Source organism: Stegastes partitus, unplaced genomic scaffold, assembly GCF_000690725.1.
Source record: "Stegastes partitus isolate 25-593 unplaced genomic scaffold, Stegastes_partitus-1.0.2 Scaffold2106, whole genome shotgun sequence".
NCBI lineage: Eukaryota > Metazoa > Chordata > Actinopteri > Pomacentridae > Stegastes > Stegastes partitus.
In genome coordinates, this window is record NW_007579837.1 from 1 (window position 1) to 15,721 (window position 15,721).

Genomic DNA, 15,721 nt, shown 5'->3' on the forward strand with positions numbered 1-15,721 from the left:
GTCCTCACCTTGGGTTTCTTTTTGTCTGACAGCTCTGCCAGGCAGGAGATTGTCATCCTTGAGGGGAGGGTCTTGCTCTTGTCCTGGAGCTCCGGAGCCTCCTGGCTGCTGCAGGGAGAAGGCAGGGAGCCTCCGTCCTCAGGCCCAAGACGGATCTCTGCGTCGACGTCAAATTCAGGCTCCAGCACCGGGTCTTCCAGGAGAGGCTGGGGGTCCGGGAGAGGAGGGAGGTCGAAGAGGGACTGGGAGTGGGGGAGGAAGGGGTGGTCGTATGCAGTCTGTGGGGCAGAGTTTAGTTCTGGGAGAACGGCCGGGTTCGTTGGAGCTTGCGGTGGAGGTTTTTTGGGTTTCGGCTTTTTCATGACTTTGTAGATGTTGCCTAAAGGCACCGGCCGGTCCACAGGTGAGGCAGGGGGAGACTCGAGGGCGTGGGGGGAGGTGGAGGAGGGAGAGGGGGACTTGAGGAGGAGGTTTATGGGCCGTTTGGGCAGAGGAGGCTTGACGGCAACAGGCGGTTTGGGTTTTGGTAGAGTGGGAGGTGGGCTGGGGTTGTCGCCAAGGTCTCGGCCGTGCTGTTCTTCTTCGATGGTGTCAGAGGCTCCGTCAGGACAGTCCTCCAGGTCGCCACGAGAAACCGAGCGGAGCCGAACAGTCTTCAGCTCGTTCTGGGTAACCATAGGCAACGCCTGCGACGAACTGGGACTGATTTTTCCCGGCTTCGCTGCCGTTGAGGTGTCAGAGTGCCGCCTGCTGGCCTTTTGCTTTGGCTTGATTGAAGACAGCTCCAGATGTGCATTCCCGGGCATTTCAAAGGACAACCTCGACCTCGCCGCCGGGTCCTTGGGTGATGGTAGCGATGATTTCCTCTCTGGGATCTTGGGACGCATCTTACACCCGGTCGTCCCGACTGTGCCGGCCACCTGACTGAGAGGAACGGTTGGGGTGGGAGTCTCGGACTGACTGGAGTAGCCACTAGACGGGGACATGAGTCCTGGAGGTTTGAAGGGCGACGACGCCTTGATGTCGGTCTCCATGGAGAGCTGCGAGGGCGACGTGGCTCTGGAGGTGGATGGAGAGTCGAGAAGGGACTCGGAGCTTCCTCTGACCTTCATACATTCAATCACCGTGGTACCTGTTGCTGTGCTGGAGCCAGACAGAGACCTGGAGAAGAGAAGAAGAAGAGATGAAACCTCACTGCATTTACTTTTATGCCAAACTTGTACAGACAACTCAGTCGAGCCAACAAGCCCCAGACATCCCCGTGTCTACCTGTAGGGGTCATTGCTCTTCCACTCCCCCAGCTGCCAGTGAGTGGGGAAGGTCATCTCTGTCTCTGCCTCCCTGTCTGGCGCCTGGACCTCCAGACTCGGAGGTCCGTCATTCCCTCCGTGGCCCAGCTCCCGCTCAACAACGCTGGGTTTAGATGACGAGCTGGGCAGAAGGAAATCTGGCTGGAAGTCTGGGAAGTGGTCCCTGGGGATGTGCAGGCTCTTCGGCCGGCCATCTCGGTAAAGACTGCCCTCGTGGTGGATTCTCCCCTCGGCTTCTCCGAGGTTTTTCATGAGGGAGACGCTCCTCACAGGAGGCGGCGGCTTGCGCTTGGATTTCTTGAGCGAGATGGAGCGGGAGCGCAGGCGCAAACGCCCCTCCGTGCTGTAGTCTGAGGCTGTGACGGAGATGGTGTCGGCGGTGCTGGTGCTGTCCTCGGAGCTGCCTCTCGGGTATAAGAGGGCGTAGTTCTCACCCAGACCCAGAAAGTTGTGGTGCTCCTGGTGGTGGTTTGCTGCCATCGTGTTTCCGTTCCCTGCAGATGTGATGTGACCGTCCGTCTGGCCGATGACGCCCTCCGCAAAGCAGAAGGAGCCAGAATCTGTGGGCGTGGAAAGGGAACGCTCCCGGAACTTGAAGGCGTTCTGAGCTGCTAAAGAACGTGCCGACCTCTCCCGGCCTCTCCCCACCTCCCCGACTCCCCCGCCTCCTCCCCTCCCTCCGTCGGCTGCAGCTCCTTCTGTCTCGCTCCGCTTCCCCATCATCGCCGCCGCCAGCGAAATCCCTGGCACGTTGTTCCCCGTCCTCCCGGAGGGGTCCGTCACCGACGTGAAGGAGCTGGAGTGCGAGCTCACCGACTGTCCCGAGCCCACCAGCATCACCCCGTCCTGCGTCCCGCCTCCCGAGCCACCGATGATGGTGTGCTGCTTGGGCGGGACCGCTGGGCCTTTGTTCATGCTGTAATTGTAAGGCTCGTTCCACGCTCCGGGAGAAAAGGTGGAGCCCTTGGGTCCGTTCCAGGAGGCGGAGGGCGTGTTTGAGCACAGCAGCCCAGAGTGGTCCATAGTTCCTGGGTGGAGATGGTCCGGGGCCCGCTGCCCCAAACTGTTATCTGTGGAGGAGAAGAGGAAGGAGAATTAACACGACGGAAACAATTAGATCCAAAATGGACTGACAGTGAGCAGTAAAGGAGAACAGCTCCTGTCTGTCTCTAGTTCATATCCAAAAAGTGAACTTTGGAAACGTTCAAAAAATAAAAAATATGAATCAGGTTTGTTTATATTAACTGGTTTGAAGTCAATAAATGAGGCTGCATGGTGTTGAGAAGTTAAAAAAAAGAGAAATTGAGAGAGAAATCTTCAGGAGTTACTAAAAATGCATTAAAGCTGTAATTATTCTTTCATGTCAGCTGGTATCGGACAGGCATCACGCTGCTCAGAGAGTCGAACACAATGAAATAAACAGCTGATAAATTATGTAAATTAAATGTTGTCAGAGCTTATTCAGAAAATGTGTTTCCATCTTGTGAAGCACAAAACTCCTCAAAGCATAAAAACCTTTTTCCATTAACGTCCTCTAATGCACAGCCACAGCTTCGTTAATGGATCTTGTGTAAAGAAGTTCAGGAAGTCTGAGGTGCATTAGACGCTGTGCTGCTTCGCAACACGACAGAACATCTCGTCTGCAATGAATCTAGTTTCATCATCAGATTATAAAATAACTGCATCACGGCGGCGGAGCAAACGTAACTAATTTTCCGTCCTATCCCAAAGCCGCTGTTTAAAACGTCAGATGTGTGACGCGTTCACGAGCTCTGCTTTTTCTCATCTGCCACCAATTAAGGCCTCATTAACTGTTTACATGAAGCCTCCAAACTGATTGTTGTTAAAAATAAACCAATTAGGCTTGAAAAGATCCTGACTGCTGCCAACGCTGTCCTTCACTGGGAGAGAAGGAATGATTAACCCGACATTAATCTCTGAGCTTCTTTAGACTAAAGACTTGGCTGGTGGAAAGCAGAAAGAGAAATGATTAACATGCTTTCCTGACACAGTGACCTCATTTGAAGTCAAACAGGTTTGTAAGCAGCTAATCTAACGTCGCTAAAAGAAATGATCTTGTGTTTTTACGCCATCTGAAGCATCGTTCCTGTCTTATTCCAAGCTTTTCAAAGAAATAGGAACAATAAAATGAGCTTGTGAAGTAAAATTAAAGCCAAAAAAAAAGCTCAAGAACGATTCCCGCTGACTTCAGAGGAGTTAATGAGTGGAGGAACTTCACTCTCAAACAACCCCATCCTTTCATTCCCATCTTTTGTGTCTTTGTCTGAAGGCCGTGAACACACCTGTAGGTAAGGTTGTGTCGAGGTCAGAGTGCGTCTTCCTCAGCGGCAGGGCCTGGTGGGGGGTGTCGGTGACGGGCTCCAGGGAGTGGGGCTGGTGGGGGAAGGGGTCCCCAGGAAAGGGGGAAGGGGACGGGGAGTGCTGGAGGAGGTCGACGCCGTGGAATTTCACTCCTCCCCCTTCACCTGGAGGAGAGACAGGGAGCAGGGAGGTCAGCAGCAGGAAGCTCGTTCACCGTGAATCCAATTAGGTGGTGGAGATAAAGCAGTAGATCCTGACTGAGAACGTTTTGATTCTGCAAACGTCGTCTGATTCGGAATCTTTTAAGTCGGTTAGGACAAACATGATTTACTGCTTTTGTTGAACTCAGCATATTTATATAAATGCATTTGTCCTGACAGACAGTCTAACATGGCGGTGCATTTGCATTTAAATAACATGCACAGAAGTCACATCTGGGATAAGGGCTTCTGTTTTCTTCCTTTTACCTTAACAGATAAACAAACTTGCAAAAGCCCTATTTGTTGGATAATCTAAAACAAAACTTGTCCACAACATTTAAATTCTTTTTTTTAAAGCAGGTATGACAAATTCTCTAAAAATACCCAGAGGCACGGTCAGCAAAGCAAACACAGGCCTGGCGTGGAAAAATAACTTCCTTTAGTATAAAAGTTCTGGTGATAATTTCAGCCAAACGCGCATTTCTACAATTTGTAAGCAGCTAAGTCGTGACAAACTCCATTCAAGCTGCTGTCATTACAATTCAACATCTCCTGCAGATTGTAAAAAGCAGCACGTTGCTTCATCTCTGTGGTTGAAATCAGGAACACTGGCCACCAGGAAATAAAGATAATTAGTGTTTACTCTAAAATTCAACGGGTGAGACACATTTATAATTTGAATAATACGATGCTGAAGACATTACGCTTCACCGTTTCTTGAGGCAACGTTGCTCAAAGTCGCCTCAAGTTTGTTGAGATTTTGCGAACACTTGGAGTTCTCCTGAGCCAAACAAAGTCAAGATTGAACAGCCTCAGCTTCATATTTTCATATAATCCTTCATGTTTACGTTTCACATCCTGATCCAAGGCGACTTACGGCAGATGCTACCCAGAAACCTGCTGCTCTCCGTCCTCTCGTCTGTGCAGACGTGGATCCAGTGAGTCACCGGAGGCAGCAGGTTCCTACTTGATTATCTCAATGACATGCAGCGCCGTTTCTCTCCCATCTGCATAACTCAGTCAGCCTCCTATTAAGCCATCAGCCTTGTTTTATGGCAACAGTCACATTGGATGCAGTCTGCTGCTAAAATTTATGTCCTACAACAGAACGGCGCTGCTCCGTCTTGTGGGAGTGGGAGGCGGAAAAATAAAAAAATCAATGAGTCAAAACAGCAAAATGAATAAAATGAAGCCGAATCGATGAAGAAGTGGATCGGCGTTGCACGAGCAGCGCCAAAACAAACCGAGTTAAAGGAACAATGCGGCGTTTAGCGGAATACAAATCTGCTGCTTTGCTTCCTCGTGAGTGAAGCAAATTCGATAACTGTGAGTTTTGCAGACTTTAAATCGATGTGACGATGGATGGAAAGTGTAGAAACATGAAGTCTCCAAAAACGCAGACGTTCAACATCTGCCTGCAGCTGCTAACTTGTTGCCTCTTTGCAGGTTTGCGGATGATTCGACCTCCTTCCATTTCGTTTCTGCGTCTCTTTTGCACATTTGAGAAATGAACAAGCAGCTGAGCAACCAAAGAGTGTTAACGGACAAAATATCTAAAGAACGTCAAAAAGTTCAGATTAATTAAACAGTTCTCGCTGCGTTTCCAGAACAAAACTCAGGGAGAAGCAAGAAACGTTGAGCTTCTGCGGTTCAACACATCATTAAGACAAACGAAGCCGTCTGGAGGTCTTCTTCTCTGCAAATCACCAAACTAATGATGGAAACGGGAGGATGGCGACACTTCAGCTGGTGATGGGCTTTTACAGAAAACGAATTTTGGAAATCTCACGCCGTGGCTACGTGATCATTAAATCAGTGAAGCATCGACGACCTATCAACCCTGGCTGAGTGATCAGGATCATTTGGTTTCATCTGGATTGTTTCTGTCTCTCTTTGGGGATGTTTCTCTGCTTCACTCGTGGACTGAGGCGGCTGTTTGTCTTCTCGCCAACAGTCTGCTCACTTCACTCATTTGTCTTGTGTCTATTTTTCCAACAATCTGTCTACTTAGCTCATTCCCCGAGTGCCATCCAACGGCTATTCCCTCCTGTGCACGGATAAATAAAAGTCCAGCAGAGACGAAGCTATGACTCAGCCACTGAGCGGAGCTAAATACGACTTCCTATCCGGCTGTCACGCATTCACCTACTTCCCGCTGCTCTGTCTGCCTCTTTAATTCTGATGTAATTCTGCATCCTCCAGTCTTTGGGCTGCAAACACGTAGCACACACACGAGTGCCTGCCCGTCTTTCAGAGCTCCAAATCAGCCTCACCGAGCCATAAATAACGTTACTTCAACCGTCCGACTTCACCAGACTGAAAAGGCGACGAGTCGTTCGTCATAATGTGCCTCCAGCACGGCCACGGTGTCACCGGACTCCTGCTCGCTTTCAGACAGATGCTGTTAGAGACCCAGTTCTGGAGCACATGGTCCAGCTTTAACACCCCAAACGACAGTAAAACAGCGACGGTACACGTAGCTGCTCCGCGTTTTGAAATAACTGGACTTTCAGGGAGCTTTAAAAACAGGACAGCAGCATCAAAGCGCTTCTCACCGAACGAGGAGGCGACTCAGACAGCTGCCAAATTTATGTTTGGTAGGATTTAGACTTTTTTTTTTTTAAGGACACAGTCTATAAACTTTCTGGCGCCTCATACGTAAGGGAAGGTGCTCACATTTCTGACAGAACCAGCAAGGACACGAGAAAGTGAGGCATGAGTTAGGAGTGTCCTCACAGGTCTGTCTCCAGAGGGACAATGGTGGGAAACCGAAGATTGACGACTAAGAAAATGTTGAATTAAAGTTTTTAGGAAGCGTGTCCCTGAATAAACCAACTTTTCTCTTCCAGCTGCTGAAGCTGATTGTCCCGACAATTTATTTTCTCACCATTTTGTCTGTTTTGTTGAAGCTACATTTTGCATTTAACAGCTACGAAGGACAGAACTTTAGCTGCAACGCTCACTCTGGAGCCAACTTGTGCTCTTTGTTTGATCCAATTAGCCATCCGGGTTGCGGCCCGGCAAACGGATCCGTTCGCCACAAAGGGGACAATGCGGAGCCAAGGGGATTTGCTGCAGTTCTGAAAAGTTCCACCTCCTGTCAGGTTCCTGGTAGACGGAGCTGCAGGTAAGCCGAGAGGATCAGAGCGGCTGCAGCGCGAATGCTTATCTGTCTCTGCTCAACTCCACATCCACACACAAGCCTCCGACTCGCTGCGCAACACATTCAGAGCTGCATTCAAAAAATGGCTATTTAAGGCTCTGAGGTTCTTTTTTCTTTTTTCGTGTGAAGGCGGCACAAAAAACTGACATAGCGATATTTTGTTTATATATATATATACGTACTGGGATATGAACAGATGCAGGAATTTCCCCCCCAGATAAAAACTATACTGACAGAAGGAACCATCCTCGAATGATGAATCTGTGGTGAGTTCATCTACGTGGAAAAGGAACAACATTGAAGCGAAACTGTTTTTTTTTCTTGTGTGCTTTGGATAGCATAAAGATGTGGCTTTGCACTTGTCACACAGAGCTTTGTGGTGCTCAGCGAAAAGGTCGAACAAATTAGATGTGTTGCTCATGTGGTGTGCAAAAGCTGCAAGACTCAGAGAACCTGTTCTTGGTTAAATATTCCCATACAGCTGATTGGGGCTGCACGATTATGGCGAAAGCGATCATCATTTCAAACAAATTTTAGGATTATTTATTGATTTTAGAGACATAATTTTTTTTTGCACTTGCACATTTAAATAAACAAAACACTATACTCATACTAATGTACTAACCAGAGCATCTCAGTATAAGAAAAATAAAAGTAAATCCTCTCCAACAGCTCCAGCAAAACAAATATTAGTTTGAAAGAGTGAAATAGTGATTTTGTTCAATGTTCTCAATGGGCAGAACATTTTAAATGCTATAAATATTATATATTTAGTTCTGTGTTTCTCTCCTGTTTGTTCCTGACTCATTTCGCTGCACACATCGAATCAGTGTAAATGATCTTCTATCTACGATCTTCTATCAGTCGTGGAAAATGAGAACTATGTAAATCTTCTTTTGGCATCAAGCAGCAAAAAAAAAAAAAAGTCACATCAATCTTCCTGCAGTGTGACTGTTGTAGATGCTACATGACATACTGTACAGCACTAGTAAACAGCATTATTTTACTGTTTTTGCAGAATTAAATAAAAAAATCCTCAACGGTTCAGAGATGCTAATTTATTTAAAGGGACATTCTGACGACAGCTTCGAGGTCCAGGCGACACCCTGACCAGATGAAAGTCTGAACGCGTTAAGAAGCCGAGCAAAACGTTTGCACGCCGCCTGCCTCGCCGTCATTTAGTCTGTTTAGAGTAAGAAACGAGCTGCCGGTGCACAGGCTTCGTCCTTCGCAATGTCACTTTGTGCTTGTGTTTCAGTTTACAGCCAAGAAACCTGTTAGGAGACACAATTTCCTCACTTGGTGCGACTCAGGATTCCAGTAAGAGCTCCTGAATACGACACACCTGTGACGCTCAAAATAAAACCGATGGAACTAATCAAGACAAACTGAATGCTGTCTGTCTGTCTGTCTGTCTGTCTGTCTGTCTGTCTGTCTGTCAGCCTGCTCTGCATTCACATCCTTCGCCGGCTAAAGCACTTCAAGTCATTCATGAAAATTGCTGGAGCGAGATGTGCAGGATGGGAGAGACCGAGGAGGGAAAGCGGGAGGAGGAGGAGGAGGAGGAGCTGTGACAAAACGCTCCCTCGCTCTCCTCCATTCACCGCCTCCTTCACCGTGTCTCCCTCCGTCATCGCTTCACCTCCGTCGCTCCCTCCTTCCTCTTTCACTCGCTTCCTCTCCGATTCTTTTGCTGCCGTAAATTTTTCTTTTTATTTATTTATTTTTTCGGTTGCAGGAGAAGGAGGAGGAGGAGGAGGAGGAAGAGTGGCGAGTTACCATGGCAACAGGAAGCTGGCTGCAAGCTACCTGTTCGCTGGTTTACAGAGAAAGAAAGAAAGAAAGAAAGAGAGGGATGAGAGATGAGAGAGCGGGTGTCACGGTAACAAGTTGAATAAGTCTGGAGATATTTTATGTTTTTTTTTTTTTATTTCCAGCAAAACTAATAATGATTCAAAAAACAAGTCCAGAACCTGTTTTATCTTTTTCCTTTCTGCTACCGAGCTCCATCTTCATCTAAAAACATCACATTTATTGCTATTAACGAGGCCTCAGCGGTTCATGTGGCTCAAACACACCCTCCGAACACCAGCTGTATATTCATCCACCGCTAAAAATAGTCCCAAACAGGCAGGATGTTTACTCCTGATTGGGTAATGATGGATAAAATCGACCTGTGTAAATGTGTTTTAACCTCTTTACTGACAACAAGGAGCACAGAACAATCCTCTCCTCTCTCTGTTTCCATCTCTGAAGAAAGTGAGAAGTGCGACGTCACAGGCGGCATCGCTACACCTGACCTTCTCCTCCTCTACACGGCGGGTGAGGAGGGCGAGGGAGTGAGAGGGGAGGAGAAGGAGGCAGAGGGATATTCAACTATAGATGGAGAAGGAGGGGAGAGGCGCCCGGTGACGAAGCAGTTGCTATGCCAAAAAGCAGGAGGGCCGCACACACGGAGTAAACAAGGAGGAGGCCGGGTCGAGCCGAGAGGAAGCAGGAGTGTCAGAACGATGTAGCTGAGGGTGACCGCAGCATACTAACAGCTCTGACAGCGCACACACACACACACACACACACACACACACACACACGATGCACACAAGCAGAGATGACTGCCAGAGATGGGCGAGGGCGATAGCGAATGTGATCATAAGAAGAAAATGTTCTGGAAATGTTCTCGACGTCAAATCCTGTTTCTGAGGCGTTTTCACCCCGAAAGCTCGTGTCAAACGGGGATCTGTGTGTGTGTGTGTGTGTGTGTGTGTGTGTGTGTGAAGCCACAGCATGTCGACACCGTCCTGTGTAACCTGTGAGCTACGACTTCAGGCACGAACACACAAACCGAGGGAACCTTCATCTCCTCTTAAGTCTCTGTTAAATATTCCAAAGTGCATCATGAGAAGAAGAAACGAATCAGGAGCCTCTCATCCAGTCTCACCTGGTCAGCTCCAGTCATCCATCTGCACTTTAACTACAGCATCTTGACTTGTAATCTCTTACGGCACGTGTCGGTGTTTATGTTTTTCTACACATACGCGAAAGAAAAGACAAATGAGTGTAAGTCAGGATGCTAGCTGGTGGTTCTCAAGCTGAAGAAGGTTTATAATCATCCACAGTGCATCCACTGGTAGCTAGAAGTCCAGCCTCTGCAGGGTTCAGCTGCCATGTCATGAGTTTTCTAGTGAGATTAAAGTTTCAGGTGGACCTAAAATGATCATTATACTAACATTTAAGCATGACAGATGGGTGAAGCCACGGTGACGTCATTGCCTGAGGATGTTACTCATGGTGATACGCTAGAGGCTGAAACATACTCTGTTCTGTCTTCTGTTTTATCCTAAATGGCGTCATAATTTACAAAATGAACACCGTGCTGTCTTAAAGGAGGCTTGAAACTAGTAAGTAAGACCATGAACTCAATTGGAAAAAGTGTACTTAGCGAATAAATCAAGTGAGAAGTTGGATCAGTTTTTAAGTTTTGCAAACCAGAGGAGTCGCCCCCTGCTGGCTGTTTGAAAGAATGCAGGTTTTAAAGCATCTGGATTCATCTTTTATCTACAGTCTGAACATCAAACATGGTAGTTGTAACCACCTAAACCTAATCATAGTAGTCAATAATCAGCTAACGTGGTGTGAGCCTGATGAACAGTTTAGTTTTATAGCTAATCTGTGTTCCCTGATGACAGGACGACCATTCGTTTTAACTTTAAAGAATCATTACGCTATACTTCAGGTGATGTAGGGACACATAATCTAGCATATAACCATTTAGAAGCAGGTGTTCACTTCATATCCTCGTGAGAAAACACAGTAAAACGCTCTGATAACACACAATCAGCAGAATCGTAACAAGGAACCTGTATAAGAAGCTTTCATGAGAACACAGGGAGGCACAGACACAAGTGAAACGTCCCAGAAAAGTTTCTGACGATCAACTCGTTATTTCTGTGAGCTCCACGTTCGTCACCCGACCCTCCTGGAAGGAACTGGACGTGGTAATGAGACCAGCAGAAGATTGTAGGATCGTTTATGGGCCCACACTGGAGCTGTGGACGACAGAGTCAGATGGTGACTCATGTGAAGGGAGATTCTGTGATGCACACTGGGATTATAAAAATACACAACTCCTGCGTCTCTTGAGACCGACTCGGTTTGTTGTGTGCAGTTTACAGTAAACCTACGAGTGGACGGAGACGGTTTTAGTCAGAAGATCTTCTAAATGCTGCTCTGTGGGTCGGGCTAACTTTGGTCGTCGAGTATCAGTGAAACGATGAGTCACACAGACGTCATCTATCAGGGCAACGAGCGAGAACTCCCGGCAGCTTTATGAAAAACAAAAGTGATGTTTACATGAATCATTTAAAAAGTTTTTCCTAATTTGCTAACTGCATCACAAAACATACACCGCTTTGTGCCTCTTCTTATGTAAAAGCAGCCTAACATGCAGCAGGTTGACAAAAACGGCAAAAAATCAGATTTTTTTGGACAGATGTCTGCGTAGCGAAGCAGCTAACACTCTCATGATGCTAACAAGGCTCAGAATTGTCTGGTTTATGTTTGACGTTATGACAAACACAGATTTTTCGTTTAAAAAATCTAAAGAATTCACATTTATTTCAGAAACCTGTTTGGATTTACTTGCAAAGTTGAAATCGTGAGCCTTTTTTAGTGTTTCGGAGGTGATTTCTGCTTATTCAAGGGAATATTTGATTTGTTTTAGCATCTAATCGTACATATGAATGGACAGTTTGAAGCAGACAGACAGACAGAGTGCAGATTTAAAGGGAGCCAGTGTGTTTCTCTCCCGCTTAAACAACTCCGAGCAGCGAGAAACAAGTCAAATAATACCGACGTGTCCTCCAAAGAGACAAACTTTCAGATTTACTTCCCTTCAGTCTAATTTCCCATGACTCTCACTTTTACAGCTGTCACGGAGACGACTGCTCCCCCGAGAACGACGCAGATGTCACCGAAGGAAAATGTTTTCAGCGGCACATTTCCAGCTAAACGTCGCCAGTGTTTTCTCTTTTCCCACAGAAGTTATTTGGAGATGAAATCGGGTGCATTCTGGAGATCTGAACAGCCGCCGCACGCCGGTTCATTTCCAATAAGGGCTCATCTTGAGGGCTAATCGATTTAATTTTGGATTAGTTTTCAGTGAAGTTTCATATTGAAGCCATGAAGTCTGCGGCTGCAGCCGACACGCTGACAGCTCGTCGTAATTAACCTCAACACAGACGACCTTTCAGACAATCATCGGTTATTCTGCGAACATGATCGGCACTGATTGCTCCTGTGATTAATTGACCTCACAGCCTTCAAAGTGGTTGTTTTGCCTGAACACAGATATTTACTGTTTGTGACGCTGGACTCGGTTTAGGTTCTGCTCCATGTTGATCAGTCAGCTTGTCTGTGCGACCACATCACAGTTTGACTGGAGAGTCAGCAGCGTTTCAGAGGCCGGATGCCAGTCGTCTGTGTTTACACGCAGCCGTTTAAACACTTTGAAGCCTCGGCATCGCGCCGGTCCAGGCCATCAAACATTCATGAGCAACTCTCGGTACAAACGCTTCTAAGGCAAGATTCTAGAAACATTGCGCTCTCTGGCCCGGTTTTGTCCAGCGTGAAAGCGTCGTTTAATATCGCTGCAGTGACTCTGAATTGGTATTCTCACCTTTACTGTCAGAACAAAGCAGCAAAAGGGGAACTTTAAGCTGCACCTTCACCAAAATCCTCATAAGAATCAAGCCCAGATGCTACCGGTGAGCTGTTCTGTCGCACCTGTGACGTCGAGCGGTATGAACTGGGCCGGCGTGCGTCTTCCCAGGTGCCAGCGGGGCTTCTCGGCGACGGGCGGCCCGGTGGTGGCGGACGTGGCGGTGCTGCTGCTGCTGTTGTTGCTGCTCCAGCCCAGCGGGGGGCGGTCCGAGCTGCAGGGGGACGGGGACGGGGAGGGAGACGGGTCGGTCACGGACCTCAGGCCGAACACCGAGGAGGCGGTTTCATCTTCGTAGAGCTGCTTGGACGCCGGCTGGAGGAGGAAGAGGAGGAGGAGGAGGAGGAGGAGAGTTAAATATGAAGCCAAATAATAAGTGTGGCGATGATGCTTCAGGTCGTCTGATATAATCATGATTTATTTATTATCTGAATAAACACAGTAATGCATAAGTGGAATATCAGTGGAATAAATCAAACCAGCTGAAGAAGAAAAAGAAAAGGAACAAAACTTTGGTCATTTACAAGACTAGAGGAGTCGCTTTCAGTCGGGACTTTTTGTTTAATTTATTTAAAGGTGTTCAGATTCAGAATCAGCTTTAATCAGCACACAGAAGGAAGGAATCTGGTTTCAGCTGTTCAGGTGTCACCCCAGGAGTGAGCAAAGAAATAACAGAAATAGGAAAATAAAAAATAATAATTATCTATAGAAAGAAAAAATAATAAGATAACAAATATATACAAGAATGTACACATCTGAGCAGAACAAATGTCTACATTTGTTTGCAGTAACTCATTTGTCAGCGATTTTAAAACCTTTCTTTACAAAATCAGAGACGTTTTTGCAGTTTTCTCCATTTTCATTAAACTATCAAACACAGCTAACGACATAAAGTGAGAAGAATAGTTCTGCCTGGTACCACATTTCTAAAAATCTGTGTTTTTTGGTCAGTTTTCTTCTTGTTTTTAAACAATTTCTGTGATTTTCTGATTAAAAAAAGGACGTTTTCGTAGCGATATCCTACATTTTTATCGAGCATTGTTTGGATTTACTTGTAAAGTTGAATTTGGGAGCATTTTTTAGTATTTAGGAGGTGATTTCTGTGATTTTTGGATTAAAAAAGGACATTTTTGTAGCTATATCCAACATTTCAGTCATCTTATCTCCCAACATCATCTCCATTTTGATTCAGTCTTTTCTTACATGTTGTACTTTACATTCAACTTTTCATTCTAAAGTTCTTGTTTCCATTTAATGGTCCAGTTATTTTGAAAATCAGACAATATGTTGTTGTTTTTTTCAGTGGCTCAAACACATAAAAATAAATTCAATTGAAGCAAAAATCAATACGACCAAAAAAAAGATGCTGTCGGAGGAGGCCACCGGCGGAGGTCATCGTCTAATCTGCCTCCTCTGAAGGAAAATGTTTTGTCCTCTTTAAGCGGCTTCAGGATCAATAAAGCAGATAAGGAGTCAGGAGGGTAAGAAACAGAGATTAACAGAGAATAAGTGTTAAAAACATAAAGAGCGCGGCTCTCGTTTCCACCTGTCCTGGAGTCAGAGAGACGATGCAGGGAAGAGAACAGCGGTTTGGACTGTTAAGACGAAGGGAAAGTGAAATATGAGATGTGATCTGATGAGCCGGCGGGGACAGGAACCACTGGTCCGGTCCTGCTGAACAACAAGGTGTAATCTCAGCTGGGAGGAACGGACATCTGTCAGCTGTCTGCTATCACAGAGCCCTGAAGCAAGGCAGCGAGACGCAGAGCGCTGCTGCAGTCCTCCGTCATCGACCACGTGGCTCCACCGTAGACCATCTACAGCCTGATTCATACTGAAATCGTCCCAAACATTAACTCGCTGAAGGAAGCCATGCTGCAGCCATCTTGCAGTGAGATCACTGCGGGGGTCCATCAGGCTGGCAGGGAAATAGCCTGAGAGCTATCAGCAGCAGAGGAAACAGAAGAACCGGCTGCAGAGAATGAATCGTTTAAAGACACGTTAACGTTGAGCGAACCCCTAAAACTCCTGTTTACATCCGTCAGTACGGAGCCGCCTGACTAACAGCGCTGAAGTCATCTTCTATTTTGATTTCTTGTGAAGTATTAACGATATTTCCATCTGGAAGACGCTAAATCATTTGGCATTTGTTTATAGAAACCTGCTGAGAGCGTGAAAGGGACGATGACTAATTGTGGCGGGTGTGGAGGACGGCGAGGGAGACGCTGCACAATCGTTTATCTGGCTTCAGTCTTTTATGTGAACGAGACGATCACAAAAGCAAAGAGGCGTTTTGTCACAACACGACTTTTAGCGGCGAAACTACTCGTGAAACTGAAATAGTAATTTGTTGGATTCTGGGGGGAGGAGTGACGCTGCTGCATTGTGCTGCTGATTGAAACTACGAGACTCCTTCAATAAAGGCACTGATACGTATGTGCAGCACGGATAAAGTTCCCCGTCCTTCATCGTCCTGCGATCCTCAACGGTTCCGCTGTGGCTGATACGCACATAGATTTAAATAAAGTTTGCTTTGTGTTTGTGAATCATGAGACCGTCCTCAGAGCCTCATCATGAATCAGTCGTTGCTGTGTGATGAAAGTCCATCTGTTTGTGATGATGTTCCTGAGATGTGACGATCAGCACAGTTAGAGCAATAAGGACGAACGTTTCATGAACGTTCTCACGCTTTTAGAAATCATCAGACAGGAAGTAAACAAGATTCACACAGTCGACCCGAAGACGTGAATGAAATAAGCCTCGATGCTGAAGATGGTCTTTCTGAAGCCGTTACGGAGGCGGTTTGATCAAACTACAAACCTTCTCTTCTATATTCTCTCTGTTCTATTTATTATTCCAGATATTAAACTTTGTCTCTCGTTCTCGTAGAAACTCTTAAAAAGTGTCTCATGTGAAGAGTCTGCTCAACGCTTTTTACTCATATATGACAGACTTTGAACCAAATCACAAATTAACCTCAATAAATTTGAATGTTGTGACTAAAACCCTC

The 15,721-nt window shown here is 46.5% G+C and overlaps 1 protein-coding gene across 1 annotated transcript in view; it reads right to left on the bottom strand.

Annotated features, from left to right (window-relative positions):
* Window positions 1–8: 8 nt before the first annotated feature.
* The window catches only part of LOC103373960 (NHS-like protein 2), a gene marked incomplete at both ends in the record, with an annotated part of 36,933 nt that continues 21,220 nt past the window's right edge, over window positions 9–15,721 (bottom strand). The window contains 4 exons of the mRNA XM_008303972.1: window positions 9–1,161; window positions 1,270–2,380; window positions 3,614–3,796; window positions 12,777–13,026. Of these exons, the coding sequence (XP_008302194.1) occupies window positions 9–1,161; window positions 1,270–2,380; window positions 3,614–3,796; window positions 12,777–13,026 (2,697 nt within the window). The remainder of the gene's footprint in view (window positions 1,162–1,269; window positions 2,381–3,613; window positions 3,797–12,776; window positions 13,027–15,721) is intronic.